The sequence below is a fragment of the Lepidochelys kempii genome, chromosome 1 (assembly GCF_965140265.1).
Source record: "Lepidochelys kempii isolate rLepKem1 chromosome 1, rLepKem1.hap2, whole genome shotgun sequence".
NCBI classification, from domain to species: Eukaryota; Metazoa; Chordata; order Testudines; family Cheloniidae; genus Lepidochelys; species Lepidochelys kempii.
Window position 1 is genome coordinate 47,199,473 of NC_133256.1, and position 16,384 is coordinate 47,215,856.

At 42.6% G+C, this 16,384-nt stretch overlaps 1 protein-coding gene across 14 annotated transcripts in view; it reads left to right on the plus strand.

Annotated features, from left to right (window-relative positions):
- FRY (FRY microtubule binding protein) overlaps positions 1–16,384 on the plus strand; it is a 373,522-nt gene that overhangs the window by 303,491 nt on the left and 53,647 nt on the right. For all 14 annotated transcript variants that reach the window (XM_073341316.1, XM_073341418.1, XM_073341299.1 and 11 more), the window contains 5 exons: positions 2,061–2,668; positions 3,983–4,080; positions 4,175–4,345; positions 10,862–11,002; positions 11,690–11,869. In XM_073341316.1, coding sequence (XP_073197417.1) covers positions 2,061–2,668; positions 3,983–4,080; positions 4,175–4,345; positions 10,862–11,002; positions 11,690–11,869 — 1,198 coding nt within the window. The remainder of the gene's footprint in view (positions 1–2,060; positions 2,669–3,982; positions 4,081–4,174; positions 4,346–10,861; positions 11,003–11,689; positions 11,870–16,384) is intronic.

Here is a 16,384-nt window from a genome sequence, read left to right on the forward strand (position 1 = left end):
GTCTGTCTATTCCCTTAATCACATAATCTTTTCCCATATAAATCTTATGAAGCAATACAATGTTCTGCAATCAGAATTGCATGAAATGGTTTTGGTATAACTGATCTTGCTCAAAATACATTTACAAAATGAGCCTAAGAGTGCATCTGAGCCCAATTTGGCAACTATTGAAATAAATATTGATAAACTCGTGGACCCTCCTAGCCTGTTATAGCTTTTCTTTCTTCCTTTCAGTCATCTACAGCACATTTTATGTCCTCTTTAAACAAATAACATTAGGATTCCACGTTCTGTTTTTGTACCTAACGTAGTCTTGAAAAGATGTATAGGAAACAACATTTACTTTGCTTAGAATATTGCAGATGGGGGTACAGATCACTCCCTGTTGTGAGAAAACACATGGTTCCACTAATTAAGTATTTCCCAAATCACTGCATGAATGGGCAGGATTTGTCACCTTTGTGGAAAAAATAGGGGATTCTGTCCTCAGAACTCAGATGTCCCAAGGGGTCCTCAGGAGGCCCTATGCCTCTGCACCTGCTTTATGTTTCCCCTTCCTTGACAACCTCCGTAAGCAGATGTCTGTGGAGCCTCCTATGAAGAGGGGTTCCACAATATGAAAAAAGGCCACACAGATTTCCTTTCAGGTTTGAGGATGTTCAACAGTGTGCACCCCCTGCTCTTGTTCTCACGCACAGTCCTTCTCAGCTGTGCATCCTTGAACTCACTGGGAGCCCTCCAAGGTTGAGAGGATGGCAAACCTTTCTCCTTCTAAAGCACAACCAGTGACAGATCTGTGCACCAAGGGGAGGCTAATGTCTGTCTGTGGTGTCCGTTAGCAGTAGTAGGAGCTGGGTGTGTCCCTGGAGAGATCTCCTTAAATTCTAAAACTTTTCGGCAACATAAAAGTTTGTGGGTAAAATTTCTGGGGTGGTGCTGTTACAATATATTATAGTCTTTTATATTCCAAACCAAGAGTCACATGTTCCTCTTGACTACACAGTTCAGAAGGGAGCAAAATGGAACAGAAATGGCCCCAAATTGTGGAAGGAAGGGGATAACACCATCCTTCCTTCTACCCCTAGTGACTGTGTAAGCCCCTCTGCGAGAATACCACAGAGTAGGGGCTTTGCAGTTTTGTGAGTAGAGCATTTCAGAGGTAAGAATGGAGGCAGCCGGGAAGTAGCTGTTCTGTACAGCAAGCTTCCCTTGGCACTGTAAATTGTTAGGTTATAAGCTTTTTGGAACAGAGACTTTGTCTCACTGTTGTCTTTGAACAATACCTAAACACTGAGGGTGCTATTAGAATATAAATAGTTAATAAGGACTGCCTGGAATTCCAAGCAGTAATCCATGTGGCAGTTGTAACTCTTTGAAACGCCAGCTAAGTCTCCAGTGTGCAGTCTACCTCCCTGAAAGGAGGCTAGGATAGCAGCATGGAGTCTAAGGGACAGTACTTCTAAGGGGAGCCCTGATAGCTCCATGACAGGATAGGGATAATGCAACATTTCTAAGTTTCTGCTTACAACCATTGGTTTAGCTGCATACATTCACCCATGGTGGCCAATACTCCTCCCTCCACAGGGTCAATTTGCCAGTAATTCTACAAGTGTGACTTATACCAAATAACTCCTGCAGCGGGTCCAGTGGATAGGATACTGAGATTCAGGAGACCTGAGTGCTAATCCCAGCACTATCACTGACCCAGAGCATGACCTTCAGCAACCACTTCACCCCTTGTTTTCCCTTCCCCCTACTTTCTGCCTTGTCTATTTAGATTGTAAACTCTTCAGGGCAAAGTCTGTTTCTTACTCTGTGTTTGTGCAGTGCCTATTACAATATGGCCCTGTTCTCAGTTGGGGTCTCTAGGTTATATGGAGAAATCTGTGGGAGAGTAAAACAGACAGTGTGGTGTTTGTTTACTGTTTTTTTTAACTGTTTATTTATCTTCTGATAAATTCTTGGTTTACTTCCTTTTTATTTGTACTAGTTTATTTTCTACATTGCTGCTTTGTGATATAATAAAATCCTATTTATATATTTATTTATTTTTTGCTTAGTTCATCATCACCAGACTTAACTTCAAGCACTAAACTGACTGCAAATCGGAAGAGTACGGGCCAGCTGAACGTGAATCCTGGGGCTGTAAGTGGTAACACAGCCACTGCTGAACGAAGTAGACACCAGAGAAGCTTTTCTGTACCCAAAAAGTTTGGTGTTGTGGACAGATCCTCAGATCCACCACGCAGTGCCACACTAGATAGAATTCAGGCATGCACCCAGCAAGGCCTCTCCTCTAAAACCAGGAGCTCATCATCTCTAAAAGACAGCCTCACTGATCCTTCTAATATTAACAATCCAACCAACCTGTTGGCCACCATCTTCTGGGTTGCTGTAGCTTTGATGGAATCTGATTTTGAATTTGAATATCTAATGGCTTTACGATTGTTGAATAAACTACTGGCTTATTTGCCACTGGATAAAGCTGAAAATAGGGAGAAGTTAGAAAAGTTACAAGGACAGCTAAAGTGGTCAGATTTCTTGGGGCTGCAGCAGCTGTTGCTAAAAGGATTCACTTCCCTTACCACCACTGACCTCACGTTACAGCTCTTCAGTTTGCTGACACCTGTGTCACGAGTATCCATGGTGGATTCCTCTCAAGTTATAGGTAAAGCCAATTTTTTCTGCCTTTCACATTTTGATTATGAAATTGTTTTTATGTTTGATATGAAAACCTCACTATGCTACTTAAAAATACCTATGTCACCTTATGTAATATAAATTTATTTTTGTGTGTACAAATTGTAATGCATTTTTTAATGAATACATATTTATACTCATTGCAGATCTCTCCAAAAAAACAACTAAAGGGAAATTCTTTTGTTATTACTATTATTTATTATTTGTAATATCATAGCACCTCAGCACCCCAGTCATGGACCAAGACTCCTGTGTGCTAGGCGCTGTACAAATAAAGAACAAAAAGACAGCCCCTGCACCAAAGAGCTTGCAATTTAAATATAAGACAAGAGACAACAGATGGATACAGACGGGGGAGTACAAGGAAACAATGAGACAGTTTTGGTCAGCATGATAGTCTGAGGTCTCAGCACACCTATTCAATATCAGGGGAGCAGGAAAGATGCCATTTTTGTACAGGGATATTCTTTCACATTTTATTTCTAGTTATAGAACCTAGCAAGGCCTGTGAAGTTTTCTCAGTATTTCTATAATAAAACCTCAAGTTCTTTTTTCTTGGGGTGAGGAGGGGCTGCTATATTCAGAGCCGTGAGAAGGTCTGAAACCAAAATCTTTTTTCCAAACACCGCCATACTTTGGGAAGAACTGTGTGACTTAGATCTAAATTTTGCTTTAGCTTTCTACCAATTCAGAATTCCCCTCACTTGGGGAATTCTCAGTTGGCCAGTTGCAGACATCTTCTTCCTCCCTCTTCCCCCCCCCCCCCCCGCCCCTTTTCTCTTTTGGCCACTCAGTATAAAATGTAGGGAAATGGGGCTGAGAATCAGGCCCAACATTTTATTTTATTACCTCCTCCTTCTCTTACCATATATTAGCAGTATATATTATACTAAAAATGCCTCCAGTATTATTGGAATTTTGGATATTGAGGTGTAGGGCCAGATCCTGCAAACATTTAAGATTAGTAGCAGTGCTTACTACTACTAATTCCATGAGATTATACCTGGTAGTACGCACTTTGTATGTTAGTAAATGTTTGCAGAATCAGTCCCATTCTTTGTAATGACATCATCACACTGTCATATTTAATAGATGTTATGTTTAATTTGATACAACAGTCTTAAGGTGAAATATGGGGTCTGAACAATTTGAAAGAGTCTATATAACATCACTGTAATGTACTTTTGTGATTATAGCTGCTAGCAAAATATTGCTTAAAAGACAGCTAATATTCCTGTCCTCTCATCAAATATCCACTTTGTATTGTATTGTTCTGTACCAGGGTTCCCACTGAATGTCTTGTGTCTCCTGCCTCATTTAATTCAACATTTTGATAGCCCAAACCAGTTCTGTAAGGATATAGCGGAGAGAATTGCTCAGGTAGGAAATTTATTTGGTACATTGTACATCATATTAAGTCTTGTGAATGTCTTTGACTTTTTCTTAGCATAATGTGACATTCATATTTAATTAGGCTTGTTTGGAAGAAAAGAACCCTAAGCTATCAAATCTTGCACATGTGATGGCCCTTTATAAAACTCACAGCTATACAAGAGACTGTGCTACCTGGGTAAATGTGGTTTGCCGTTACCTCCATGAAGCATTCGCCGACATTACCCTGAGTATGGTTACATATTTGGCTGAGGTAAGTTTTTAAAACCAAACCATTTTCCATCTTCTATTGACAGACAAACTGAAGGGCTATAGCCTCTTGGCTATTCATTAGAGATCTCCTATCCTCTGTTCTTACTCAAAGTGCAGATCTGAGAGCAGAATTTTGCTGTATGCTTTTTTGAAAAAATTAAACACTTAATGCAAAACATATCCAAAGTCAAGTAAAGTCCTCAAGTTGATTACTTCTTAAAGCTGTGCTTGCCCATGAATAAATAGGGTTTTCCACTACATCCAGAACTGGAGTACAAAGAAAGAGTGTGTAACTACCTTATGCATTTGTCAACTTTTTATAGTTTATAATTTTGGGCTAGATTGTCCATCCTTATTCGTGTTGGTGAACACTTACAGGAGTTAGTATTTTCTGTCATTCCTTTCAATGGGACGTAAGTAAGGGCTGCACAATCTGACCTAAACTGCTTGTTACATAACAATCCATTTCTTGTTATAAATATCCATGCCTAATGGATCCAAATGCATTCTTCTAACTCCAGAGAGAATTCGCTGCTTCTCTCCTCATTCATCAGTAATGGGTAATACCACCTGCCTGCAGAATTCAGAGGCCATCTAATGTTGCTGGAGACTCCAAGCTGGAGCCCCATTCTTCTGCTCAGGCCACCAGATTTTCTGCCCCATTCGGCAGCAGAACAAGTTGGCAGTTCAGATTTTCTCAACCATTTTCTATAACTTTCATGTTTATTTGTTGTCATGCATGACTTCACTTCCTTCTAGCTCCTCTCTCTCTCCCCTGAGGTGAGGAATCAGTGGAGTATTGAGGCTCCAATCCTCTGGCTTCTCCAATTCAACACTTCTCTAGTGAGCACCCTCTGCCCTCCACTGTGGGAGCAGAGAAGCCCTGCAAACATCCAGCCAAGTCCAGGGGGAGCTATAGGGAGCTTTCCAAGAGCCTCACAGGATAAACTGAGCCCTGCTGCCACAAGCCATCATCCTCAGTCTGCCAAGGGTAAACGATGCTCTGCTGCCACAAACCATTGACTGTCACTCTGCTGAGGTATGGGCTTGAGAAGGCTATCTATGCCCTGCTGCCACAAGCCGATGACCCTTCTCTCTGCCAGGGCGTGAGCTTGAGAGGGCAAGTTATGTCATGCTGCCACTTTGCTGGGATACAGTCTCAAGAACATGAGCTGTGCCCTGCTGCCACAAGCCATTGACCCTCCCCCTGCCAGGTCACAGGCTAGAGAGGATAACGGTGCCCTATAGCCATAAAGCCTCTGACCCTCGCTCTGCCAAAAAGCATGTGGCTTTGAGTCAGAGAGGTGTGGAGGGCCTCAACCCCCAACCAAAGCTGTAACACCACCATGGGAGGCTCAACCAGGAGCATGACAATTCCCATAGAGAGGGGAACACCTCTCAGCCTGCTCAGGGTTTACTTTTGCAAATGCCAGAGACTCTGAGTTCCAAATAGGCAAAAGCAAGCATCCCCTTTGTAAGACAGCAATTCAGATTGTTAATGAGCAAGTGGGGAAAATGTCAGGATTTAAACCCTTTCTCCTTTTCCTCCCCACCCTGAGAGGCAAGTGTGTGCTGGGGCATCTCTGCTTACAGGGGTCCTCTGACAGTGCTCTGTAGCAGGTACCCTGCCCCTTCCTTACCCCGCAGCATGTCTGGACCAGCAGAGAAGCCTATTCCTCCTGCGCAGCCCTGCCTCGGGCTGCAGTGTAATGGGAATTGTGCCTGTCTAGTTTTCAGTCTGCCAAGGAATGGGGCTCAGAATCTGATGGGTAGGAAGAGGTCTCTCTCTTTGCCCTTCCCTTCTCCATATTCTGGCTCCATGCCAATGGACTGTAGGCCTGGCTTGACATCAGTATCTTGCCTCACTTCTTAATGGGCCAATTGGGAAGGTGAACAGAAGGTTAAGTTGAAAATTAGGGCTTAATAAGCAGTATGTGGGAGTCAGGATGTCTGTGCTAACTAAGATAAGCAGGAACACCCTGGTGCTATGAACAATGGATAAGCTTGACCTACAAAGTAACCAAGCCAATCTCAAATGTTGCAATGTATATGAATATTGTATCGTGAAATGTAATGTGTAAATATATATAGAGGAAGAGGTTTGCTGTGTAACTTTGGATGTGTGGTATGCTCTATACCAGTGGTTTTCAAACTGTGGATTGGGGGCTCCATGTGCTGCCCCCGCCCCAAACACTGGCTCCGCACTCCCATTGGCCAGTTCCCAGCCAATGGGAGCTGGGAGGGCAGTGCCTGCAGGCAAGAGCCACACAGAGCTGTTTGCGCACCTCTGCTTAGGAACCAGACCTGCTGTTGGCCGCTTCCAGGGAGCAGCATGGTCTACAGTGCCAGGACAGGCAGGAAGCCTTCTTCTGCACCCCAGCTTACGAAGCCACCGGAAGTAAGCCCTTACCCCAACCATGCAACCCACCCCCTGCCCCAGACCTGAGCGCCCCCCAAACCTGAGGCCCTTCCTGCACCCCAAATCCCTCATCCCCAGCCCCACCCCAGAGCCTTCACCCCCAACCCAGAGCCCTGACCCCCTCCCATACGCGAACCCTCTGCCCCAACCCTGAGCCACACTCAAGCCCTGAACCCCTCATTCCCAGCCCCGCCCCACAGCCCTCACCCCTGAACCCCAAACCTCTTCCCCAGCCCTGAATCCCTCCCACATCCCAAACCACTCATCCCCAGCTCTGTTGGGTCGCAGGCGTCAACAATTTTCTTCAACTGGGTCGCCAGAAAAAAAGTTTGAAAACCACCTCTCTATCCTCACCTCCTATGCTTGAGTCTGATCAATTCAGCATAGCTTTACTGTATGCCAAATAAAGGAACCCGAGTGAGACGGGGCCTCAACCCTCACTACCAAAGCCAACATAGCAATCCGTTGGTCACTGTCAACACCAAAGGTGTTTATGAAGGGACTGTTCCCCTAAGAGGGAAGAATCTGGAGCAGAAGCTCCTACTGAAACCTGCATGCATTTTCTTCTCAAAGCAACAAAATCCTCAGTATGACAAAGAGAAAATGAGCATTTGTGTGAATTCTCAATTCCTGTACAGGACTCTTCTTTCTGCTCTACCCTTTATACCCAGAGTAATGAAAAAAATGGCTGTTAGTAGTCACAGCAAGGCTCAGGCAGAGACAACATAGCAATCAGTGCCTTGTCCAGAGAAATAGACCCATTCACAGCTTGCCAGCTGCTTGAACAGATTCATACCCAGGCATGAACCTGGTAATAATTTTGCCATCACGGTGGCTCAGATTGCTGGTGCTATGCACTGGGTCAATCCCTGAATGCTTTTTCTCAAAATGTACTTCCAGTTCCTTCTAAATACATGGAACCACTCAGCAGAGACCATGCAAATTAGGTTTCATTCCCAGGTCGTATCCAAATATCCCTTTGTGGGCAGGTAAGTATGAGCAACTTGCGGAAAACCAACCCAATTTTCACTGTAGCCCCTTACATATGCAGTATGGAAGCAAGTCTTGCAGTATGGGGAGCATACTTGGAGACTGATTTCCAAAATCTCAGAGTACACCCTTTTAGTTCTCTTCAACAGCCCTATCAGATGCATGTGTGAACAAAAACATATAAATGTGACCACATGGACTCAGACCAGTGGTCTATTGAGTCCAGTATCATATCTGACAATAGCCAGCACTAGTCACTTCAAAGGAAGGTGCAAGAAACCCTGTAGTGGGCAGTTATGGTGTTCATAGGAGAAGTTTCTTTTTACTTCCCATTAGAGGTTTGCTTAAGACTGAAGCATGCGTGTTTATATCCTTTCCAAAGCCAAGAGATAAGCAGATATCAGAACCTCTCTGTGATAAAGGAAATAATATCCTGGGTAGAGAAGAATGTGCTGTTTTTCAAGACAGTTCACATAAAGCATGCAGAAAAGAGGAAAAAGCAGAACTGAAGTCCCACCTTATCCCACTCCACCACTGGCCCAGAAAGCACTTCAGATTTGATAGACAACTAAGGAACCTCCATTGCACCTGCAGAAAACACCAGTCCTCTCAAATTCTTTGATTTAGATCTGGACAACCTACAGTTAACAGGATGGACATGAGAAGAGAAGTGTAGTTTATCAGAGTTTCTCCATTAGCATCATAGATATTTTTTGGTATCCAGACAGAATTCAACCAGGAAATTACAATGATTGATCTGGTCAAATTACATTTTTGTGTGAGGAGAAACTGAATGCTCTCTGAGGCAAAGGTTGTCTTGTTTGTACAGTGCCCAGCCCTACGGGTCCAGGGCTCTAGATGCTACCATAATATAAACAATAATAGTAACCACAAAGTTCTGGTGATCTCATTTACACTAGTTTCAGAGTAGCAGCCATGTTAGTCTGTATCCGCAAAAAGAAAAGGAGGACTTGTGGCACCTTAGAGCCTAACAAATTTATTTGAGCATAAGCTTTCATGAGCTACAACTCACTTCATCGGATGCATCCGATGATGAAGTGAGCTGTAGCTTACGAAAGCTTATGCTCAAATAAATTTGTTAGTCTCTAAGGTGCCACAAGTCCTCCTTTTCATTTACACTAGAGATTCTCCAGGATGGTTCACTGGAGTCCTACAACCAAGCACCATGGAAAAGTGGGTTCTTCAGGCAGGCACATCAGACTCCTTATCTGAGTATCATCAGGTGTCAAAATTAATCAAAATAACAGATTAGACAAGCCTGTGGCTGCCTTTTTTTAGTTGCCATCACCTTCAAAAGATAAGTTTGGAATTAGTTCCTCTGTCAATACAGAACCACACTACTGTTGTCATGAGGAAAAAAGTTACTTGTACTGCTCCAGAAGCCTTTCTCTTCAGATGAGTTTTTATTTCCACAGTTACTGGTAAATAGGGTTTTCCCGTCATTTTGTTCTAACCCTTTGCACCCCTTTGGAAGGTTGTGGCATGTATGGGCATTCTTAGAGCTCTAAAGATATTTTTCAAGCATATGGAGTATACATGCCAATTGTACCCTGTTCATCTCATCCTGTCCAAAATGCCAAGTCCTTAGGACCTCAGTGTTCCTACAGGCACAATGTTAAAATCCTGCACCAGTTGGCATGCTAGGAAGCCATTTACAAAGGAGTCAAGCTCACTCTGTGAGGTCTCTGGTGACATTGTGGGTAAAAGGATATGAGCCTAATCTGAGGAAGATTTGCAACATGGATTTCTATTCCCCTGCAGAGGCATCCTGTGATAGGAAAGTGTTGCTGGGTCGGTTCCCAAATAATTCCTTAAATTATACAGCTCTTACTTTATATGGGGGGAATTCTTGTTTCTGCTTAATATTCTACTGTAATAATAATTAAAACTCTGCTTCTTTCCCCCCACTTTTGTGATTTATTGTTTACTACTTCCCATTATTGGTGAATGAGGAGAGAAGCTGTGCTACAGAATGAAAAATTTCTTACCTGCTTATTTTCTTTCTGCTAGGAGCTTTTCTCCTCATTGAACCCAACCTACTAGTCTGGGAAATGACTGGAATAAAATTTGTAAAATTTGAAATTTTTCTCTAAAAGGAGACTTGGACATATAATGATCTTAAGTTTATTTACATATCATATCAGATTGTTGTCTTAATGCTAATAATTGACTGCTGGAGTATTTCTGCAGCTTTGGGAGATCTCTTCTGGCAGCCAGAGCTGAAAGGTGGGGCTTAGTCCTAGGGCCTCCAACAACATTAGACCACCTTTCACATGCAGGAGGTATTACCTGTTAGCAACGAATGAAGAGAGAAGCCACTAACAGAAAATTATCAGATCAGAAATGTGTTATTCATGTGACACACAAATCCTTAAGGCTGTAATCTTTGAAGCCAATGGAACTACTCACATACGCCAGGTTAAGCATAATCATGTTTGCAAAATCAAGATCTTGTACTCCTGGATGCAGATCCAAACATTCCAGAATTTGGGAATATTTAAAGCTAGGGTTTTCGTTTAGGCTCATCTCTATATTAATTTCTACCATGAGAGAGACCAGGCATTCCATCTTCCTATCCAGTGAATATGTGTTTCCATGGAAGCTATCGCTGGAGGGCATTGGTAGTGAAATTTATTGGGTAAATATAATTTGCTGTCTGAATAATGGTGGTCTATTTCTTTCGGCCTGTGTCTCCTCAACCTTTTCCTCAGAATTCCAGCCAAGGAAAAAATTAAAAGATATTTGGTTATTCTTTATTGGATGTCTCTCTCAATTAAGTTCTGAATTTCAGCTGCCAGCTTATTCTGTCCTTGTACGGGCTTTCTGGATAGCTTAGAATAGGAGTACTGGGCAGACAAGAAGTTTTATGTTTCATTATCAGAACATAGTTAATTAGCTCCAGACTCCATAATTTACCTTTTGTAGTTTGTCTTGTTAGTAACATCATTACTAATTATTGTAACAAGACATTCTAAAATTATTGTTTTTCAGCTAGGGAAATGCTGTCTGTACCTGACTGATATTGGTGCTGTTTTCTTTGAGAAACAACCTTTCAAAATCCAGTTATTTTCACTTGTTTTTTCATAGCTACTAGAAAAGGGGCTTCCCAGCATGCAACAGTCCCTCTTGCAGATGATCTACAGTCTTCTTAGTTATATGGACTTGTCAGGTATTCCTGTTAAACAGTTTAACATGGAAGTGTTAAAGACAATTGAAAAATATGTGCAGGTAAATATTGTATCTTCCTTGTATTAAAATATGAATTGAACAGTAGTTACTGTGAAATATTAAACTTTCATATATGAACTTAGGAATTACCATACTGACACACAATACCTAGTCAATATTCTCCCTCTGTCTCTGCTGCAGCCAATACCACGTGTGCCAAAGTAAGATGTAAAACTTTCATAACCCACTATAAAATCTTTAATTAGAATAAAATACTTCAGGTCAAGGAGTTCTCATTTTGTCTTTTGCAGTGCAAGCACCTTGTCTGTGCCTAACCAATGATAAATAATAATGTACCTAATTGCAAGTAAATGCAAAACTGTACCATGATACCATGGCAGAAATCTCTTCCTGACCTAGCTGGTAATTAATTCATACTCTGAAGTATGAGGGTTGATGATAGTCCTTGTAATTTTATCCTTCTCGTTTAACTGCAGTTGTTATTTACAAAAATGTCCAATCCTTTAAAAAAAACACCTTTATTCTACTAGCACTATTTCTATAACTCAATTTTGTACTGAATTCCAAAATCTATGAATGATTTCAGTATTTAACTTACTTTAATTGTGTGTCATCACTTTTAGTAGTTGTTAAGATTCGTGGTTAATAATGTGGCTGTAAAGGTATTGTTAATTGATGTAAATTCTTCTTTCAAATTGTTTTGACAAAAACAATATCTACTTCTAGAGCATTCACTGGAGAGAAGCCTTGAACATCTTGAAGTTGGTAGTTTCTCGCTCTGCCAGCCTGGTTTTACCTTCCTACCAACACAGTGATCTTTCGAAAATGGAAATACATCGAGTATGGAACAGTGCTTCAAAGGAACTGCCAGGGAAAACTTTGGAGTTTCATTTCGATATTTCTGAGGTACTATATATATCACAGGGAAAATCTACTAGTTCAGACCTTAATTTCCATCTTAGTTCTTTATGAAAGTTGAAGAATTGGGAAGCAGGGAAAATTTCAAGACATCATCTTAAAAACATTGTTTTAGATCCAGAGTTAAACTTAATGACCTATATGGGAAGACCATGTTCTTCTTTGAGTAGTGTGCCTCTGGGTGCTTCACTTAAGGTGCATGAACACCTTTGATAGGAGATTTTCATTAGTAGCATCTCTTCAGCCCACATATGCGCCATTGATATTCTTGTGCCTCACACCAAGGCTATATTAGGCTGCATGGCCGAACCACCCTCCGTTCCTTTTCAAGCACCTCAGCCTGAGTGACTGATTTCTTGGGACTGAGAGCAACCTGAATATTTTGTGATTGTTTGTGTAAGTGATATGTATCACTAAGTCCAGCTTGCTTGGGTGGCAAGATAGACTGGAGTGCCCAATGGAACTGTCTGTGACTCCAAGGTAAGACTCTTACAGTGATCTAGGAGTTCACATTTGTTCCTGGCTTGGTGAAATCTAATTATAGAATATACCACCAGTTTGGGGTGTCTGCCCTGCTTTTGACAGTCTACCATGAGATTGGCACTCTCGGTCATGAGCCACTCCAGACAGCGTGACAGAAGTGATAACATTGGGCTATACAATCCATTTTACTGCCCTCCCACCTCCTTGTTCCCCTTCCCCATCCATCTATAGAGACCCCCTCTTATGACTCCCTGTTAAGACAGGAATTAAATTCCCTTCTTTGGTTAGGAGCAGTTGAACCGGTTCCTGCTCAGCACAGGGGGAGAGCTTTCTCTCTGAGGTATTTCCTCAGACCATAGAAAAACAGGGGGTGGAGACCAATCTTAGATCTCAGACGCCTAAACAAATTCATAAAGTCTCAGAAGTTCAGAATGGTGACTCTGGCAGCTATAATTCCTTCTTTAAAATCAATGGATTGGTTTCAGCCGTGGACCTTTAAGACACATACTTCTATATAACAGTACACCGGTCCCTCAGAAGGTTCCTGCATTTTTTCGTAGGCCAGGATAATTTTCAGTGTCGGGTGCTCCTGTTTGGCCTCTCCTCGGATCCAAGAGTGTTTTCAAAGGGTCTGTTGGTGGTTGCTTACTTGCATCATCAGATGATCACAGTATTCCCATACCTCAATGACCGACTGCTCCAAGGATCAGTCATGCCATGAGGTGTCATCTGCCATGCAAAAACACTTTCCCTGTTCTTAGATTTGGGCCTATAGATGAATGTGAAAAAATCCACACTGACCCCCATTCAGATCATACAATTTATAGGGCCATCCCTGGCTCTTTAGTAGCCAAGGCCTTCCTTCCCATGGGCAAGTTTGTAACATTATCAAAGCTTGTCAGAACTATTCAAAAGAGCCCTCAGACTTGAGTCAGAAACTTTCTTCATTTCCTCGATTACGTGGCAGCTTGTACCTTTGTGTCCGAACATATGAGGTTACATCTTTGCTATTTCTAGCAGTAGGGGCAACACGTTGGGGGCATGTGCCCCCCCAGATTGCTCAGTCATATGGTGGGCTGGGCCCCCTCCCTGCGGAGCAGCTGAGCCGATGAACTGTGCCAGGCAGAGAGAGGCAGGAGCAAAGGAACAGCTGGGAGCAGCATGGAGGAGCTGCTCCTTGCCAGGGGGTCGTAACTCAAGCTGTTCTGCGGTTGTGCCCCTCCGCCCCCGCATCAGCAGGCATGGATCATCTGTGCCTAGGGATGGCTCATCAGTTTACTCACCAAACAAACACATCCTAGACAAGCAGGTGTCACTTCTCCAGCAGGTAAAGCATTCCCTAGACTGGTGAAATCACAATGTAGGGGCAGGGGTTCCTTTTCTGCAACCAACACCAACGGTAACCATAACCATGGATGCTCTCACAGTACAGGGGAAATGATCACCCCAGGAAACCTCCCTCAATATCAATCTGCTGGAGCTCACAGCGGTCAGAAATGGGTGGCTTCATTTTCTGCCTCTCATCAGGCACAGATCCATGAGGGTCATGATGGACAACGTGGCCTGTGTGTTCTGTATCAGTCAGCATGGAGGAGGGAGATTCCCCTTCCCTCTGTGCTGAAGCAATAAGGTTATGGAACTGGTACATAAAACATCACATGGGAATTTTGCAATGTATTTTCCGGTCAGACAAAATGTCACGGCTGATGCTCTCAGCAGGTATTTTCCCCAAGACTACAAATGGGAGCTGAATCCCCAAGTTCTGGTCAGCATTTTTCAGATTTGAGGATTACCAGAAGTGGCCCATTTTGCAACAACTAGGAATAAAAAATGTCACATATTTTGTTCAAGGGGAAGGTTAGGTTTCTATTCCCTGGGAACACCTTCCTATTCCCTTGGAATGGGGAAGCTGTTTTATGCTTTTCCCCAGATGCTTTTGATCCTCAGAGTGGTGAACAAAATCATACAGGATGGGATCAGAGCCATTCTAATAGCCACAACATGGTCGAGGCAAGCATGGTTTCCTTACCTGTTCCACCTAGCTCTCTGTCCACCAATACATCTCCCAATCACTCCTCCATTCCTATCCCAGTTGACTGCTGCATCCCAGTCTGAGCCTTCTCTGCCTCAAGGCGTGGCTCCTCGATGGTTCGTGGGGCTAGAGTCATCCTGTTCTGCAGAAGTACAGTATATATTATTAAACAGCAGGAAAGATTCTACTAGAAATACTTCAGAAGTGGAGAAAATTTAGTCACTGGTGTGAACTCCAGGACACTGTCCAGCAATCTGGCCCACTTCTGCTTGTTGTGGAATACCTTTTTCAGTTCAAGAAAACAGGGCTGTCACTTAGTTCTCCCAAAATTCATCGGGCAGCTCTAACAGCTTTTTATACCATTATTGAAAAGTTCTCCCTGTTTTCTCACCCTGCAAACGTAAGGTTCACGAAAGGCCTGGGAAATTTCTTTCCACTGCTGAAAAGCCCTACCCCTGTTTGGGACTTTAATCTTATTCTTAAAGGTCTCAGGAAGCCTTCCTTTGAATGGGTAGTGATCTGCTGCTTATCAAATTTGTCTATGGAAACAGCCTTCCTAGTAACTATTACCTCAGCCCACAGAGTTGAAGAGATTGGGGCTTTAATGGCAGAACCTCCTTTCACAGTTTTCTACAAGGATAAGGTTTCCTTATGGCCACATTCCAGGTTTCTTCCTAAAATGTCTTCTGAATTTCATCTGAATCAGATCACTTACGTGACAGTTTTTTTTCTGAAACTGCACAAGTCCAACGTGGAGACTGTACTCCATACTCTAGATGTCAGAAGGGCATTATCCTTCTATCTATGTAGGACTAAATCATTCCTTAGATTGTACATTTCATTTGCAGACAGGTCAAAAGGCTCTGCAGTTTATACCCAAAGGTTATTAAAATGGATTTTGGAGTGTATTATAGCTTGCTACCAGCACTCTTCTCTCTCCCCCTCCCCCACCCCCCAACGGCTTGTCAGTTACTACACAGTCTTTGGTACGTTTCTTCTCCAGACACTGTGCTTTAGTCAGTGCCTCCAGATCTGAAGCCGCAATTGGCAATGCAGTTCTTTCCTCAGTAATGGACTTGACTCCGAAGCTCCCTGATGGGATACTGCTTGGGAGTCACCTGAAGTGGAGCACCCCTAGGGACACTACTCGAAGAAGAAAGAGAAAGTTACTCACCCTGTGCAGTATCTGTAGTTCTTCAGGATGTGTCCCCCTATAGGTGCTCCGCTACCAGCCCTCTTTCCCCTATGCTTTGGAGTTTCCATTTGAGACTTGGCAGTGGAGAAGGAACTAAGGGTGGGTTGCCCGCGCAGCCTGATATAGTGTCAATGCAGGGCACAAGGATATCAACAGTGAATGAGCGGGCTGAACAGACACTACTAATGAAAATCTCCCATCAAAGGCTCATGGGCTCCACTCACGCCTGAAGCTGAGCACCCATAGGGACACACTATCTCGAAGAACTACAGTTACTGCACAGGGAGAGCAACCTCTCTTTTTGGTTTTGGTTTCAACGTATTTTTTCCGAACATGGGATTCCAAAGGAAAAACTCTTAAAACCTGGGGAAAATAACGACATATATATATATGTCGTTATTTTCCCCAGGTTTTAAGAGTTTTTCCTTTGGAATCCCATGTTATATATATCCATGTTATATGTGTATATATATATATATATATATATGTCTGTGTATGTTACATTTCACATCTTTATAACATAGCTGTTGACTTGATTAATTTAAATACAAATTATAATAAACTCTTCTTTTTAAAAATGTACAAAAATATGTTACCTAAGTAAAACCATATTATCTAGTTTCAGATTGGAGTCTTTTGACAGGAGACATTTTGACCATGCAAACACTATGTACATACTTAACTTTATGGGACTACTCACCTGATTAAAGTTAATCACGTGTGTGTATGCAGGATTGGAGACTTATTCTTACAACAGCTACTGAGAAACAGGGTTTATAAAGGAAACACTACC